This window comes from Salpingoeca rosetta (assembly GCF_000188695.1).
Source record: "Salpingoeca rosetta unplaced genomic scaffold supercont1.10, whole genome shotgun sequence".
NCBI lineage: Eukaryota > Choanoflagellata > Craspedida > Salpingoecidae > Salpingoeca > Salpingoeca rosetta.
In genome coordinates this window covers 1,802,196-1,818,688 of record NW_004754924.1, presented here as the reverse complement: position 1 = coordinate 1,818,688, position 16,493 = coordinate 1,802,196, and the positions used below count along the sequence as shown (strand labels likewise).

Sequence of the window (16,493 nt, the reverse complement as noted above, 5' to 3'; positions counted from 1 at the left end):
GCGAGGCGACACTTTTGGATTGTTCCCTTTTGTTGAAGTACCACCCTTGGTATGCCTCCCTTGCATGGTGTGGGGGGTCACGACACAAATGCGTTCGATACGTCAATTGCACCCTTCCCACCCCACACAGCCACACACACACACACACACACACACACCACAGCCCGTCGTTGGTGCCGGCCATCCTTAGACGCATTTCTCAGACCTCAAAGTACGAACACGACGTTGATGATGTTGGTGGTGGTGTTTGTCAAAGATGCTGTGTATCTGTGGTGTGTTCCTCAGCCACTAAATTCTTGGATTGCAACGCAGACATTCCACCACCATCCCTCACCATCTTCCCCCTCCCCCTCCCCCACATACACCCTACTGTGCAGTGTGGCGCAGGCGTGCCTGCGCGAGATCTGCGACCACGTGTTGAGCCAGCTTGGATCGTACAGTACAGCGTGCCTCCCAATCGTCATCAAGTTTCTCATGCAGCAAGGTGGTGGCGGTACTGTTGAGGGCGGCGAGGAGTGGGAGATGATGTCAGAGTGTGTGACAGTGTGTGACGGTGATCTCACATGCGCCTGTCTGCAAGTGTCACTGCGGCTTGTTCTCTCGCAGCCGATCCCTCACATGCCTTCACACACACACACACACACACACACACACACACACACACACACACACACACACACACACACACACACACACACACACACACACACACACACACACACACACACACATGCACGTTGATGTTCAGCGGATGAAATGGATGTGATCGCGCTGACAGCGAACATGATCGCTGACTCCTCCACCATGCACACGGCCAGCACCAACAACAAGGCGACGATCACCATGTGCTTGTCTGTGGTGGTTGCCATCAAGAACGGGCTGGCATTTGATGCGCGCATTGCAAAGGCGTGGCTGCGGCCAACTCAAGACTACCATGGCCCAGCCGATCACCGCCCTCGACCTGCTTGTGCTGCTGCTTCACCACCAGAACGCCCACCGCCGCGGCGCGGAGACCACCGAGGTCAAGCTTGCAAGCACGGGCCGGCTCACCGCCGCCATGGTCGCAGCCATGTTTGCCAGACACACGCGCGCGTTCTCGATGTACTTCAAGTCGATTGTGCACATGGCGGACATCCTGAGCCAGCGGCAGGGGGCCGCGTGCCGCGACCTCGCCTTAACGGCCGGAGGTGGTCGGGGCCCTGGTGGCGCACATTGGCACGGGGCAGGCACAGGAGGTGGACGCAGCCATGCCTGTGCTGCTACTGTCGCTGGCCACAGACCACCCGAAGCTGCTGCACCCGTTTGCGCCAATGCTGAACGGCACCCTGGACTGCCTAAGCAACCTGCACTTCAACTACATCCGGCAGCTCTTCCATATCCTGACCACGCTCAGGTTTGACCGCCAGCGCACTACCGCCGCAGGCCTCATTGACGACGAGAAGGAGGATGGTGTGTGTGTGTGTGTGTGTGTGTGTGTGTGTGTGTGTGTGTGTGTGTGTGTGTGTGTGTGTGTGTGTGTGTGTGTGTGTGTGTGTGTGTGTGTGTGTGTGTGTGTGTGAGTGTGTGAGTGTGTGTGTGTGAGTGTGTGAACTTGTGCGTTGAGGAAGGTGTGTTGGATAACATAATGTCCTTCCATGCAGAATGTCTCTCGCCCTTCACACCACCACCACCACCACCACCACCACCACCACCACCACCATTCCTTCTGCATTGCACCCCGTGTATGACAGCTGTCTCAATCGAAACGCATCGGCACCATCGCTGCCATCACCGTCACCCGCACCTGGCTCGCTCTTGCCAACGCCGCAGACATCTCCATCGACGGTGTGTTCGTGTGTGCGTGCGTGCGTGCGTTTGCGCCCTTGTTTGCGCCCTTGTTTGCGGTTCACCTGAGTTCCCCGTGTGGACCTGTCGTGCTCCTCCTCATCCATCACTCACCCGTCTCCTCGCTTGTCCAACAGGCAACCATCTCTCCTCGCTGTTGCAGGCCTTGCAGCTCATCTATGCCGACAAGTGCGTTCAGCTGACATGCTCCGTTGCCACCACGTCTCCACATCCACGCCGAGTCATTTGCCCGTCTACCGTGGCGTCGTTTCCTCTCTCGCTCCCCAGCACCAACAACCATCAAGAGCAAACACGTCTGTTGGGATGCGTCAACGGGGATGGTGGGCTCACCATCGACCACCGCCGCCACGGCCGTTTGGGTTCAGGTCGCTCACCGACCCCGACGTACCCGTGTGTTGGCCGCCGAGACCCCCAAGCGCATGTTACAGCACCGTCAACACCATCAACACGATTGTGGTTTGAGCAGGTGGACGGGTGCGCCCCAAACTCAGGAGACGTGCTCTAACGTCTCGCCCGAGGACACGCGCGCGCGCGATGTGGGCAAGGACACGCACGCGGTCGTCAACAAGAAGACGCTGCAGGCGCCGTTCGAGACGAAGCTGCAGCTGCCGTCAGGGATTGCCGCCGTGTTCGTGGGCACAGTGCGCAGAAAGACTGACGAGGAGACAGGGTTGCAGAAGCACGCTGCTGGAACGCAGACCTCTTCACGTTCCTGATGTCGCTGCAGCCCTTGGGATGGTGGGACCTGTCGCTGGGGACGGGCGACCTGAACCCCGAGGAGGAATTAACGGTAGCGGAGGTGCAGGACGAGAGTTGGGCGCATCCACGCGCTCAAGCCGGCGTTCTCGATTGGCGTGGGCGTGCAGCGACGACGTGCTGTTCCGCACGGTCGGGGACGGACAACGAGTCCAGTCTGGCGACCCAGCCCTCTGACGAGGCTGCTGGGCGTCGTGCACGTTGAGCGGCCGAACCCGCTGCCTGCAGATACTGTTGCAGTCCAACGTGCTGACGGAACTACTTTTCCACCGGCAGCACCCTGGAGCTGCTGGTGCGCAAGGCGGGCGTTGTGTGCTTGGACGCGAGGGTGAAAGAGGACCTGTTTGGTTGCCAGTGTTTGGTTGACGTATGGTATGGTAGGTTGTTTGCTCGTTGTCAGCCGGTTGGATTGCGTGAAGCGTTTACTAAAGCGACAAACAAGCAACGTCAAGCAAGTCAAAGCAAGTGGCAAGCAAGCACTTGAAGGAAAGACAGGACCAAAGGAGCAAAGAGACAAACCAGCAAACACAAGCACACACACACACACATACACACACACAAACACAGCACACAGTCAAGTGGTGGCGTTGATCCGGCTGTTGATGGCGGTGCACCAGTCTGCCAGCGAGGTGTCAGAGCGCGCGTGCAGGCGGAAGACGAAGGTGCGACCAGAAACAGCAACGTGTAACTCCTCGCCACCATGGACAAGCTCAGCTGACAGCACGCTGGAAAGGGGGATGCGCCCACGTTCTGCCAGGGAAGGACCCTTGCTGTACGTCAGGCGGTCGTCGATGAGTGCGCACCAGCGAGTGCGAAAGGCGGCCCTTAGCCGCCCTCGCTTCCGCAACCAGCCGATCAGTGGCTCACCAGGGCACTTGCAAGCGTCCTTGTACAACGCTCTTGCTGGTGCAGAGCAGCCACGAGGACAATCGTGCCCAGTCTCTGTCTTCTTGTCTTCACCGTCACTGCCCGTGTTTGCTGGGCGTCTTGCCTCAGCGTGAACCTGTGCAACTGCACCGAGAAACCGCATGAGCAAGTTGCGTTGTGGAGCAAACGCCTGGTACACAACAGCAGACGAGATGAACCGAAGAAGAAGGTTGCGATGAGCAAGCACGTTTTGCTGCTGAAGTTGAGACTCTGACACGTGTTGCGTGGATGTGTGCTGCCTGGTCACAGCACCACCGCGAATGCGCTGCAGGTTTTGCTTGGCCTTGCGGGTGTTTGGGTGATGTGGCCCGAGCGTGGTCGCAAAAACGTCGAGTGCATGTTGGATGTAGGCGCAGGCCTGCTCCTTGTCCCCGCGCTTGGCGTGCAGCAGGCCAATGTTGAAGTACGACGTGGCCGTCCCTGGGTGCTTCTCGCCCAACGTCTCCACTGTGATGGTGAGGTCCTTCTCGTAAAACGCAATCGCTCTGTCGTACTCGCCCTTGTTCTTGTAGGCGATGCCGAGGTTGTTGTACGTCTGTGCTGTGCTCGGGTGCTTCTCGCCCAGCGTCTCCACCTTGATGGCGAGGGCCTTCTCATAACACTCAATCGCTCTGTCGTAGTCGCCCTTGTTCTTGTAGGCGGCGCCGAGGTTGTTGTAGGTGCTCGCTGTGGTCGGGTGCTTCTCACCCAACGTCTCCACCTGTATGGCGAGGGCCTTCTCGTAGTAGTGGATGGCCCTGTCGTGGTCGCCCTTGCTGTGGTAGGCGGCGCCGAGGTTGCCGTACGTGCTCGCTGTGCTCGGGTGCTTCTCACCCAGCACTTCCACCGTGATGGCGAGGTCCTTCTCATAAAACTCAATCGCCTTGTCGTACTCGCCCTTGTTCCTGTAGGCGTTGCCGAGGTTGTTGTATGTCACAGCTGTGCTCGAGTGCTTCTCCCCCAGCGTCTCCACCTTGATGGCGAGGGCCTTCTTACACAGCTCAATCGCCTTGTCGAAGTCGCCCTTGTCGCCGTAGGCGTTGCCGAGGTTGCCGTACAATGCTGCCGCGTTTCTTCCTTTCTCCCCTTCAGTGCGCAGCCGAATTGCCAGCGCTGTCTCGTAGTAGGCAATGGCCTTGTTGTGCTCGCCAAACTGGCTGAGCACCGTCCCAACCTGGCCACACAGCCCCGCGAAGGCGTCAGTGCTGTCCTCGCCTCGTGCCCGCATGGCTTCGACGGCACCCACCGCCTTTTGCAGGCACCACGCGCGCAGCTTGTCCTTCACGGCCTGGTTGACTGCGCTGAAGCCACCCGCCCACGACTCGATCGCCGTGAAGATCATGTGTTTGTCGTGTGGGTTGAAGGCGTCGGCTCTTTGTGCCTGCACGCGCACCAGCGTGTCTGTGACGGCTTCATAGTCATCCGCGATGGCTAGGACCAGTTCTAACTCCTCGCTTTTGGGCAAGCGGATGCTGACCTCTGTGGCCTCGTTACTGATGCCACAGAAGATCTCCCACAAACACCACGCGCGTGTCAAGGGAACAGGGTCCCGCCACGGCATGAGCACCAGCAGCACATGGCCAATGTTGGCAATCGACTGCTTGAACGTGGTACTCCACCTGGGTGTTGAGAAAGGAAAAGGGGAGGGGGAAAGGGTGGGGGAAAAAGGAAGACGGGGAGGATTAGGGGAGGGGTTGTCGTTCTTGTGAGGGAACAGTGTGCGTGTGTCTGTGTGCGTGTGGCAGTGGTTGTTGAAGAGCGCAAGAGTTACACACACACACACACACACACACACACACACACACACACAAGGGAACAGTGTGCGTGTGTCTGTGTGCGTGTGGCAGTGGTTGTTGAAGAGCGCAAGAGTTACACACACACACACACACACACACACACACACACACACACACACAAAACGCACCACTCTTGTGGGAGGTTGGCCGTGACGTTGGCGTTTTGGTTGTTCATGAAGAGGTCAAACCAGAAGAACACGGGCTGGGCGGCGTCCTTCCTTGCTTGCTCATCCGCAAACTCCAGCAAGACGTTGAGCACGTCTGCAATCTTGTACCGCCATGCGTGTGACACAAACACGGTGGCCTTGTTCACGTGCTCTGGCGACTGCTTGCGCAGCTGCTCGACGTAGGCGCAGTTGTCCTGGCGTGTGCGTGGCACAACCAGTTGCTTGCAGGCATCCTCCGTGGTCATCTCAGTGTATGTGTCGGGGAACTCGCGCTTCAGGTCTGCGAAGAAGGCCTTGATCGCCTCCACAGACACGCCGTCCGTCAGGCGGTGCTCGGAGGCCATCGTGGCTCTGTTGTTGTAACAGAAGAACTGAAGTTGAAGGCTGATGTGCGGAGAAACGCACAAGCTTGCGGTGGCGCTGCTTTGGAGGGGGGGGGGGGGCTGGGAGGAGAGGAGAGGAGAACACTGACAACAAGCGCAACAGCTGAGAAATGAACCCTGCGCTGCTGCGCAGCTTTGCTTCTTCTTGCTGTCTTTCGTGAGGCCACGCCCCAATTTCTCCCAATTGCACTCCACCGCAACCCAATGGAACGGGCCCAAGTCAGTTGGTCAACGCAGCAGCGAGAAGCCTAGAAAACGCACCCAGACGCTTTTCAGCGTTTCGCTTCGACACCGCAAACAAAGACACACAACAAACCTTCTAACCTTTGGGTGGCGACTGAGACGCGCCACTTCCAGAACGGGTCCTTCTTGGCGCGCTGGCTGGGAAAGTGCGTGGTCGACCGACTTTCGCCTCGCCTTTCGCGCGTTGGAGCTTCAGCGCCACAAGCAGGCTAGCGGCAGGCACAGGAACCAAGAGGAGGAAGGACATCCCCTCGAAGTTTGCACGAAAGGCTTCTCCCTCAGTCTTTGGACATGCTGGACGTTGGCGTGTGTTCTGTGTGTTGTGTCCTCCAGGTGCAAGAGGAGAAAGCACACGTCTACACAGTCCTACAGCGACACCACTAGACCACTCCTCCGTCTCCGACGCAGTGATTCCCAAAGAGAAAAACCAAAGACCACACGCACTGGCACAGCTCGGGTGTGACGTTTGTGCTTTCTTTCTCTCATTCTCTTCTCCGTTCACCAGTCCTCCCCTCGTTTCCTTCTCGAGCACCCTTGCCATCGACAAGCAGGCCAGCGTATCGATCGACGTCATAGCGTCCGACCCAACGCAGCCCAGCCCAGGCAGCTCCCCTTGTCAAGCAGCCAAATCTTTCCACGCTCCTCTGCTTCTTCTTTCCAGACCATTTTCCCACAGTCGCACACGACCTCAAAACACCATCAGCCTGCACGCTGCACAGAGCTGCGACTCACACAGAGCGACTCACACAGAGCAGAACCAGTACAACACAAGTACAACAAACACACACACACAGACACACACACACACACAACCATGAACACCACGGTTATGGCCAACACGACCATGTTCCCGACCTTCAACGGGACCAATGTCACCACCAGTGCAACAACAAACATGACGAGCACCAGCATGTTGACCTCCTCCCCGACCTCGACATGGACGACGGGCCCCTTCACCACGCAGACGCCGGCGCCAACGCCGATTCCAGGCAGCCTGGACACCCCGTGGTACTTCAGCGACGTGCTGGACCTGCCTGCCCTCATCTTGTACGGCATCGTCGGCGCTAACCTCGTGCTCAGCTTCATGGCATGGTTCATCCTGAAGTGCTGCTTGCATCGCCCGCGCTCGGCGCGTCGCGTGCGCTTCGTTGCGCCCATTGTGCATTTCCTCATCTTCTTCCTGTTTGAGTTTGTGGTTCTCTGTGCTCGACTTCACGCCTGGACCACCAACGACAACGAGTACACGCCGTCGTGGACGGCGGAGGGCGAAATGGTGTTCCCCGGTCCGGCGTTTAGCTCAAGCCTCAGCCCCGATTTCCTGCGCGAGGTTGGCTGCAGCGACTTTATCTTGACCAATGGCACGACGAGCACACTGGAGCCGGTCGGCCCCAGCGAGTGCAGCTTGGGCATCCGGATCGGAGCAAAGCTGTCGCCAGGCACGGTGGCCACCATCAGCCTGGTCCTCGGCCTGATGGGGTTCGTCCTGCTGGAGATGTTTGTGCTCCTGCTGGAGATGGAACTGGAGCGCCTCAAGCTGAAAACCTTGGTGATGTTGCCCTCGCTCAAGGCCGCGCTGAAACGGGACATTTCCGTCGATGACTTCAACAACTCCCGGGATGAGGACTTTGAGGAGGAGGAGCAGGGGGGCTGGTGCAACTGGTTGAAAGGCTTCATGGTCAAGCTGCTGTACAGCGTGGTGTTCCTCGTCATCGCCAGCCAGCAGGCCCTGGTCCTGTTTCCGCTCACCAACGCCGACTTCAACGACTACTGCATCAACCTGGGCAAACCACCAGGCATCTCTGTTCGCGACCTCGTCTGCTACCACAAGTACAGCCTCTCCGGTATCCCCATTGGCCTACCCATGCTCCTTGGCGGGCGTCTTCTGTTGAAACTGGCCAACTCCTGTGACGAAGACGAGACCGACATCGAAAGCGTCGACGGCGTCATCAACCTGGTCCGCCTCGCCATGTACATCGCGGGCGCCATCCTGGTCGTGATTGGTGGTATTCTGTTTGGGGTTTGGCTCGTTGGCGGCTTCATCATCGGCCCTTGGGTCCACTACACATCCTGGGCCCAGAACCGCCTCCTTTTGCTTGCCGAGGCCCTCGCACCAGCACTCTTCACCCTCATCACTTTTGTCCCAGAATGCTTGTCAGACTGATAGTGTGTGTGAGTGTGTGTGTGGGAGGGGGGTGGAAGAACAGTATTGCTTTGCGTGTTGCATGTGTGTGTGTTGCTTTGTGAGTGTGTTGCTTTGTGAGTGTGTGTTATCATGGCTGTTTGTTGTCAATGATCCCAATCTTGCTGTCACGTTACTCTGTGCCTTCCGTTTCATGCGTTGTTTTGTTCAAAGTGAACGTTTACTTGATGCCATGTCACATCACATCATTACAGCACATAAAACTTCGCATGACTTCAATTAACGTACTCAGGACGAGGGACTGCAAACACAAACACAGAACAGCATCCACAGCAGCAAGCAAAGAACGCACACATACACACACGCGCGCGCACGCACACACACGCACCAACAATCAAGCATGTATCTCAGCGGTAGGGGCGTGCGATGATCTTGATGGTTGCGCCGTCCACGTCCTCGTATCGGAGGCCGGATCCCGTACAGTAGTTCTTGAGCACGGCCTTGATCCTCGACTACAGACAGCGAACACACGTGTTGCACACAGCACACAGCAAGTGAGGACGCATCAATGGTTTAAATGCACGAATGCAGATACCACCATGTTCCAGCAGCACGCACGCTTACGTCGTTGCCGTACTGTCCCGATCCCGTCACAAAACAGTAGGAGCAGGGCGCTTTCACGCCTGTGCGCCGTCGGGCTGGAACGCATGCATGAAGCATGGAACAGAGGTGAGCGTGTGCGACAAGCGGAGTGGAACGCGTAAATACCAAGGGAACGTTGGTACGAGTGTCCGAAATACTCACGCACACACACACATGCACACGCACACACACACACACACGCACACACACGCACGCACGTACACACGCACGCACACGCACACACCCGCCAAACACACACAAACGAGACTCACCGTTGGCTTCAGCGATGAGCACCCTCACTTCTCTGACAGCGGCTGTCACACACAAACCGTGCAAGTCGTATGTGTATTGAGGAAGGCCTGCGCTGTTGCGCATCATGAGCGCATGTTCTGCTGCCAGGGCTGCCTTTGGCGTGTGTTACCCATACGTGGCCGGCTGCCTGCTGTGACGACTCTGTGCGCCAGCGAGCTTCTTCTGCTTGCAATTGATGGATTGTTACACAACAAGAAGCATGAGAGAGTGTGTGCAAGGCGCAGTGGAGTGCAAACAAGCTGAAACGTACGATAGCCACGGAGCGCAGACGCAGCAGTGACAGCAGCCTTGACAGCTTGACGCATCCAGCATTCACAAAATTGCGCATGCCTCAACCATAAACCCATGCTCGCGTGCACGCACACATCCACACACACACGCACACACTCACACACATGCACACACATGCACGCACACACACAGCATCATCTGCAACCGCGCCGCACGTGTTTGAGTGGTTCGCGCCTCCAGACACGGAAAGTCATGGGCAACACCGACAATCGTCAAATGCGCGTTTTGGTGCAAATCCAAGCCAGAGCGAAATGATCGCAATGCTGTGTTTGAGGACCGAAGGTTTGGGTAGGCTCACGATTTGGATGGGAGAACAAAGAGAATCGTGCCTTCGAATCCTTCGAATCAGTTCGATCCATCAAACAGGAAGCGCTCTTGTCCGAGTCCTGGACAATCTTACCCCAAGTCATGCGTTGCTCACGCGATTTGTGTCCTTCCAACCGCGAGGGTGAGACACCCACAACACGTGTGTTGTTGGTGGCTCACTCAGCACTCAACGCGTTCGTCCAGCCCGCGTTTTCTCCCAGCCAGCCCACAACACTCAACGATCAACACCAGCCCAAGCGCCACGCCAGGCAGCTGCCACAAACATCAAGACTGCCACTCACGAGCGCACACGCATACACGCACACGCCTACAACACACAAGACAAACCATCACAAGCGTGGTGGCCGAGAGCACAACTACTTAGCAGAAGACATCGATCGACGGGTCGCCGCTTGTACTGCTTGCGGTTCTGCGGTAAGCGGTGGATGTCACTGCGCCAGCCACGATCAGCAAGGCAAAGGCAAAGCGCATCAAAATGAGCACAGCAGAACTGGTCCTCGACCCTCCAGCGCCGTATGTGCATTTGGGCGACCACGTGTGGCTCGGTGCTTCTCCGCAGGACACCGACACGCTGCATAAGAATGGCAGCGATGGACAGGGCAAATATGTGCTCGCCAGCAGCGACAGGTAAGCTCATGTGTGTGTGTGTGTGTGTGTGTGTGTGTGTGTGTGTGTGTGTGTGTGTGTGTGTGTGTGTCCGTGTGTGTGTCCGTGGTGTGTGTCTGTCTGTCCGGCTGTCGTCCATGTGTCTGTCTGTCCGGCTGTCAATGTGTCCGTGCATCCGTGTGTCCGGCTGTCTGTTTGTCTGCCTGTCCGGCCGTTCATTTGTCCGTCTGCGTGTCCGTTTCACCTTTTCATAGTATTCACGAGGTATGCATGCGCATCATCATGCAACGACACGCCTTGTCACTCCTTGTCCTCCACTCTGTGACAGCACAAGGCTCGGCGGATTGACCCTGAATTGGTGTGAGCAGACCAATCCTCCAACCTTGAGCAACATCTCAACCGCCATGTTTGAGTTTCGGCCTCGCACTGTCGTTGAAATGGATGCGGACGAAGACGAGCACAACAACAACCAACACCAACCCCAACAGCACAGCCACCACCAGCCACACCAACAAAAGCAACCAGCAGCTGAACACAAAAAGGTACACCCCATCTTCGTTCATGTCATCACGTTGAGAAGCCGTGCTCTTGTGTGTGCGTGTGTGTGCGTGCGTGTGTGTGTGGAGGAGTTTTGTGCAGTATGTGTGCATGTAGGACGAGCACACACACATACACACACACACACTTCCTTGGCTGCAAGCCCGCGTGTGTCACTGACATGCATCTGACCTTGTGCTGTTAACTGCCTTTAGCGAAAAGAGGTGCAAGCCGAATACGATCACAGCGATGAAGATGTTCGCTTCTGCAAAGGATACGCCGTGACCTGCGGGCAAGCGGTGAGTGCTCCAATCAGATTCGTTCTCACGCTCTTCGCGAAGTGGCTGTTGAGACTGCCCTGCGTTGACATCACAAATACACGACAAGCCTTGCAACGCCTCGAGTCTGCATGAACAGATGATGGTCTGTGACATCACACTCGCCTTTCTGCTTCAACGATTGCACAGGTGACACTGTACCACCCGCATTCTCGGAGATATGTCGCCGTCAAGCGCAACACACCAGCACGCACGGAACCAAGGTTTGCTGTGCGCACAGCTGTTGATCTACTCGTGCTCGGTTTTTCGGAAGACGCTCAGCACAGAGACGCACAGCACGAGCACGCGTGCACTTGAACACACACACACTCACACAACACTCACACTCACACTCACACTCACACTCACACTCACACTCACACTCACACTCACACTCACACTCACACTCACACTCACACAACACTCACTCACTCACACTCACACAACACTCACTCACACTGACTTATGCACATGCAGCAACTTGCGGGTTGTTCTCGTGGGCGACCCAAGCAAGGCGTCCAATTTCAAAATCCAACCGTCCTCCAAGCTTCGCGTGGAGGGTGACCCTGTCCTCACCGATGACAAGGTTCATTAGCCTTGACCCTCATCGAGCTCGCTGACTTGTGCATGTCCCAAAACCACACACTCACTCAATCACTCACTCACACCCTCACTCACACACACACACTCACTCACATACTCACTCACCACCACCACCACGAGCATGCGTCTACACGCTGCATGATGCGCACTGCTAACTTTACCCCATCCATTGATTCACCTATCGCGCGCAGATTTCTCTGGAGTGCGCAGACATCCCGGACCACTTCTTGAACAAATCCGTCAAGCCAAACGAGGGCAAAGACTCGTAAGTATCTGTCCACGGGCCACTGAGTACCATTTTGCATGTCTCACGGGTGTATTGGATCCCTCACAAACATGTACGCGTGCACACTGACGCACACATTCATGCACACATGCTCACACACGCCCATAATCACACACGCGCGAGCACAGCTGTGTGTTTGAGGTGAATTGCGCTGTGACACGGACAGAGTTTACAATCCGCGAAGCTGCTGCCGTGAAACATCGCCGGTATCCCTTGCAATACCACCCCTACCAGGACGACGGACGGTGTGTGTGTCTCTGCGTGTGTGTGTGTGTGTCTGTGTGTGTGTCTGTGTGTCTGTGTGTCTGTATCTGTCTCTGTATGTGTGTGTGTGTGTGTGTCTGTGTGTCTGTCTGTGTGTCTGCCTGTCTGTGTGTCTGCCTGTCTGTGTGTCTGTCTATCTGTCTGAATGATTGCCTTTCTTCGTCTGCAGATGCATGTGTGTGGCTGTCTGTCGACCTGTCGACCACTGCCAATCTGTCCGCTGTGCATTCCCAGTTGTGAGCTTCCACAACCGACTTGAACTCAGTTGAACGTAAAGTTCGTCCTCTTTCGCCTTTGTGCAACACTGCGTGCCCTGACACTTCGTCCTGCTTTCATTGACGCCATGAGCAGGATCCGTGGGTGCGACATGGTGCAGCTGTATCACAGAGGATTGAGTGCGTACATGGCAGCCGAAGGGAGCTTTGCACTCGACGAGGTACGCGCTACTTTTGTACACAGGCTCAGAGCCGAACCAATCGTTCTTGATGAATTGCTCTCGCCTTCCGTCTTGTTGGGTGTAGTGTCATGAAAGGGATTTCGTGGTTTCCCATTGTAGCATTGTGACTTATTTCTCATTCACCATACGTCTTCGTTGATACCATGCTGCGACACATCAGCCGGTTGTGAACGACAGGGAAGGCGAGGAGGACGTACACCTTCGACTGCGCCCACAGAACAAACGCCAGCCGCGCACGCTTCGCCCACCCACCACAGCAGTAACGGTATGCGTTGCCTCACAAAGTGTCCTGTGCCTGTGATGGCGTTCGTCTTGCCGCGTTTGTCGTTCACTCCCTTCGTTCCTTCCTTCTTTCCCCTCTTCCCTTCCTCACTCCCTCACCCCCCCCCCCACACACACACACACGTACGAATACAGTTCTGGCAGGTGGAACTCGTCAACAATTCATGTTGGGGCCGGCCAGTGCAGTGGGAACACGACCCTGACTTGGATCGTTTTAAGACACAGCCTCTTCGTCTGAAGCATGCAACAACGCAGGTCAGTCTCTCGCCCTGCCGCACGCGTGGTTGCCCAAGACAGCATTCACAAACAGAATTGTATCCCGTGCTTGCTTGCTCCGCCAACCGAAACACCACGCACTCACGCTGCTGGACACTGCGTTGCCTATGTTACGCATCAGCTGTTCTTGTCCTTCGACGACAACCTCAAACCAAGACTACAGCGCAATCCAGATGACAGCACGTCTTTCCAGCTTGCACAGCTTGATGATGACACGAGCGTTTCTTCCTGCGCCACAGTCGGCATCCAACATGTGAAATCAGGTGTGTGCAACTGGAGACTTGCACATCATTGTCGCGTTTCCGTTGGCGCAGCAGTCTTCTCACCGCAAGCCTGCACAAACCATGTTCTTGCTCATGTCACATTGTTACTGCAGAACAATGGCTGTATGCTGAGTTCAACTCGGACAAGGATCGGTTCAAGCGCAAAGAGGCCGAAGAAAGCATCGCACGAGTATGATGAGCTTGCCCTACACTGTTTGCACCTCGTTGTAACTGCAAGCCCGCCCCATGGGATGTTTGCTATTTGATGTTTACGCAATTGCACACGCACACACACACGAGCGCGCATACCACACTCGAACATATCCATGCTTGAACACACACGCATACACACACACGCACGCCCACACACGCGTACACACACGCGTACACACACGCGCACGCACACACACACACACACGCACGCCCACACACGCACACACATACACGCACAAAATGGTACACGCAGTGGGACGGTGCCACGCTGGTCAAACTGAAACTCCGAGAGCGGGGTGGCACGCGAGAGTTTTGTGACGTGTTTCAAGTGACACTTGTGAAGCCGTCACAAGTGTTCAGCGTCGGGTACGCTCCCTGCTTGCGTCTCCTCTGTCGACTTGGAGCACCAGTTTGCAGTGCTTGCTTTGAGCTCCTTGCTTGTTCATCGCATATTTATGCGACATGCTTCATTGTTGTGTGATAGGTTTGTGGCCGGCGCGCTACCTGCAATTGCCACGTACATCAAGGGCTTGGCCGGCGAACAAGTCGGCTCAGCGGCACTGGCGCCCAAAGCATTCACCTCAGGTTTGTGAATTGAGAACCAGGCACGGCTTGTGCTGCTGGATATTGGGTGGTTGTTGTGTGTTCCAATTATTACCCACGCATGACAAGCGTCAGGGATGGTGTCCACAGCAGCACGGCAACACAGCACGGCAACACAGCACGGCAACACAGCACGACAACACAGCACGACGACGCTCACGGCAACGCTCACATGGTGACCAACGCTCTTGCAGCTCTGCGTGATCTGGAGTCGTTCATGTTCCGCGACAACAAGCCCGTCCGCGAGAGGCAGAAGCTGCTCCGCAACTTCCACGTCGTAGATAAGCTGGTTGAATTGCTGAGCAAGTCCATGGAAACCCGTGCAGGTACAGCAGCACTTTCACCTGTGCGCCCTGTGACGAAACCTGACACCGCATACAGAACAGAAGCACTCGTTTGCCACTGCATCCACATGTAGGCTGCCTGCATCCTATCACCCGGTGTCATCCTGCAACATACACCTTCATTGCAGGTTTGGACCCAGGCCACGGGCACACGAAAACCCCAAAGGTGACCGCTCACCTCATGCACCAGTACACCGACCCCTGTTTCATTGACTTGTATCTGTGTACTTGCTTGGTTTGCTGACTTCCCCGCTAGCTGACTTTCTTACCTCCCCACTTTCTTACCTCCCCACTTTCTTACCTCCCCACTTTCTTACCTCCCCACTTTCTTACCTCCCCACTTTCTTACCTCCCCACTTCCTTGGGTGTTCTGCAGCATGTACTCAACGCAGCATGCAACGTGTTGAAAGCGTACGTTGTTGGGAACTCCCGAAAGAACGAGCACTACTTGGCCAAGCATATCCCCTTCTTTCAAGAACACGTACGTGCCATGTGATTTGTCAACACAGGCTGGCAGGTTTGTCGTTCATGACGTCGAGAAACCTGTCCGACTGTCACCTTCTCACACGCACCTGCTTACCTCATTGTCTCTGCTCACCCCTGAATCCCCTGCAGATGGGCGCTCCTCTCGAAATTGAAAGTCTCTACACGGAGCTTGTTCGCGATGATCTACAGGTTGTAGACAGCCTCAAAGAAGACGACGTGAAGCAGATTGTGCAGAAGCTCAAACGCATGAGCAGTGCTGACAACGCGCATTCGGATAAGCTCGAACGAGAGTTTCTGATGTTCCTTGGCGTTCTCTGTGTTTGCGAAGATACGCCTGTCCCAAGCAAGCAGAACACGATTGCCAGGCTTCTCTTCGATGACGAGCATGGTACGTGGACGCGTGGATGTGTAGATGTGTGCATGTATGACGAGGAATACACACATATGCGTGCCACAACACAACACAACACAACACAACACAACACAACACAACACAACACAACACACACAACACCCTTGTCTTTGCATGCCAACATGAGGCATGTTTCATTTCACTCTGCATGCATGCACGCAAGCTCATCTTCCTGAATCTACCCTCGCCCTTTCAGATCACGTGGATGTGACGCGCCTCTTTCCCTCCTTCATCGTGCCAGACCCACCGGAGGACCAGCTTGGGGATGCGCCGTTCCTCACCGACGAACACAAGGTAATAGCACCCCTGGCATACTGATGTTCCACTTGCCCAACCCCCACCTGTGCGCAACTGTTGGCTCAACTGCAGAGACTTGCTTCTGTGTTCCTTGCTCACCACTGCCTCACGGTTGGCCGCAGATGCAGTTGCAACGGCAAGAACCGTGGCTGGATCTCCTGTGCAAACTTTGCAAGGGATGGAATCGGACGTGCATCGAGGTATGAATGATGCTGAGTTGACGGGACGGGTATCTCAAGTTCAACACACCATCATTCAACGATGAAATCCTGCATCACCCTGCCTGTCCGCTTCTTCTTCAAGTCGTTGTCATGCACACTTGCGTACCCGTACACATGTTCTCTCATCCTCCTTCACGTGTGCGTGCGCCCCTCCCCCGCCCCCACCTCTGTTATCGCGCAATTGGGCGTATGGATTTGAGCAGAGAATAAGGAGCAGC

General features: G+C 56.0%; 6 protein-coding genes across 6 annotated transcripts; 4 read left to right on the top strand and 2 right to left on the bottom strand.

The window, feature by feature from the left end:
* Nucleotides 1-913: 913 nt before the first annotated feature.
* Nucleotides 914-2,561, top strand: PTSG_04693 (uncharacterized protein; the record flags this gene model as incomplete). Its single annotated transcript, XM_004994727.1, has 5 exons — nt 914-1,235; nt 1,279-1,451; nt 1,731-1,824; nt 1,962-2,013; nt 2,312-2,561. The coding sequence occupies exons 1-5, from the start codon at nt 935-937 to the stop codon at nt 2,559-2,561; spliced, it is 870 nt and encodes a 289-aa protein (XP_004994784.1). The 5' UTR covers nt 914-934.
* Nucleotides 2,562-3,069: 508 nt separating this feature from the next.
* Nucleotides 3,070-5,885, bottom strand: PTSG_04692 (mbre TPR repeat protein). Its single transcript, XM_004994726.1, has 2 exons — nt 5,432-5,885; nt 3,070-5,126 (listed from the first exon to the last, which is right to left on the bottom strand). The coding sequence occupies exons 1-2, from the start codon at nt 5,812-5,814 to the stop codon at nt 3,176-3,178; spliced, it is 2,334 nt and encodes a 777-aa protein (XP_004994783.1). The 5' UTR covers nt 5,815-5,885; the 3' UTR covers nt 3,070-3,175.
* A 1,025-nt stretch (nt 5,886-6,910) lies between these two features.
* PTSG_04691 (uncharacterized protein) lies at nt 6,911-8,268 on the top strand (the record flags this gene model as incomplete). Its single annotated transcript, XM_004994725.1, has 1 exon — nt 6,911-8,268. One exon carries the CDS (start codon nt 6,911-6,913, stop codon nt 8,255-8,257), a length of 1,347 nt encoding a protein of 448 aa, XP_004994782.1. The 3' UTR covers nt 8,258-8,268.
* Nucleotides 8,269-8,643: 375 nt separating this feature from the next.
* PTSG_04690 (uncharacterized protein) lies at nt 8,644-9,253 on the bottom strand (the record flags this gene model as incomplete). Its single annotated transcript, XM_004994724.1, has 3 exons — nt 8,644-8,748; nt 8,861-8,934; nt 9,151-9,253. 3 exons carry the CDS (start codon nt 9,251-9,253, stop codon nt 8,644-8,646), a joined length of 282 nt encoding a protein of 93 aa, XP_004994781.1.
* A 1,030-nt stretch (nt 9,254-10,283) lies between these two features.
* On the top strand, nt 10,284-14,505 carry PTSG_04689 (uncharacterized protein; the record flags this gene model as incomplete). Its single annotated transcript, XM_004994723.1, has 14 exons — nt 10,284-10,435; nt 10,743-10,956; nt 11,167-11,250; nt 11,419-11,492; nt 11,746-11,854; nt 12,063-12,136; nt 12,286-12,402; nt 12,770-12,857; nt 13,039-13,143; nt 13,296-13,415; nt 13,558-13,699; nt 13,813-13,889; nt 14,166-14,278; nt 14,397-14,505. The coding sequence occupies 14 exons, from the start codon at nt 10,284-10,286 to the stop codon at nt 14,503-14,505; spliced, it is 1,578 nt and encodes a 525-aa protein (XP_004994780.1).
* A 182-nt stretch (nt 14,506-14,687) lies between these two features.
* On the top strand, nt 14,688-16,075 carry PTSG_04688 (uncharacterized protein; the record flags this gene model as incomplete). Its single annotated transcript, XM_004994722.1, has 5 exons — nt 14,688-14,841; nt 14,988-15,025; nt 15,236-15,340; nt 15,475-15,733; nt 15,954-16,075. 5 exons carry the CDS (start codon nt 14,688-14,690, stop codon nt 16,073-16,075), a joined length of 678 nt encoding a protein of 225 aa, XP_004994779.1.
* Between the last annotated feature and the right edge of the window lie 418 nt (nt 16,076-16,493).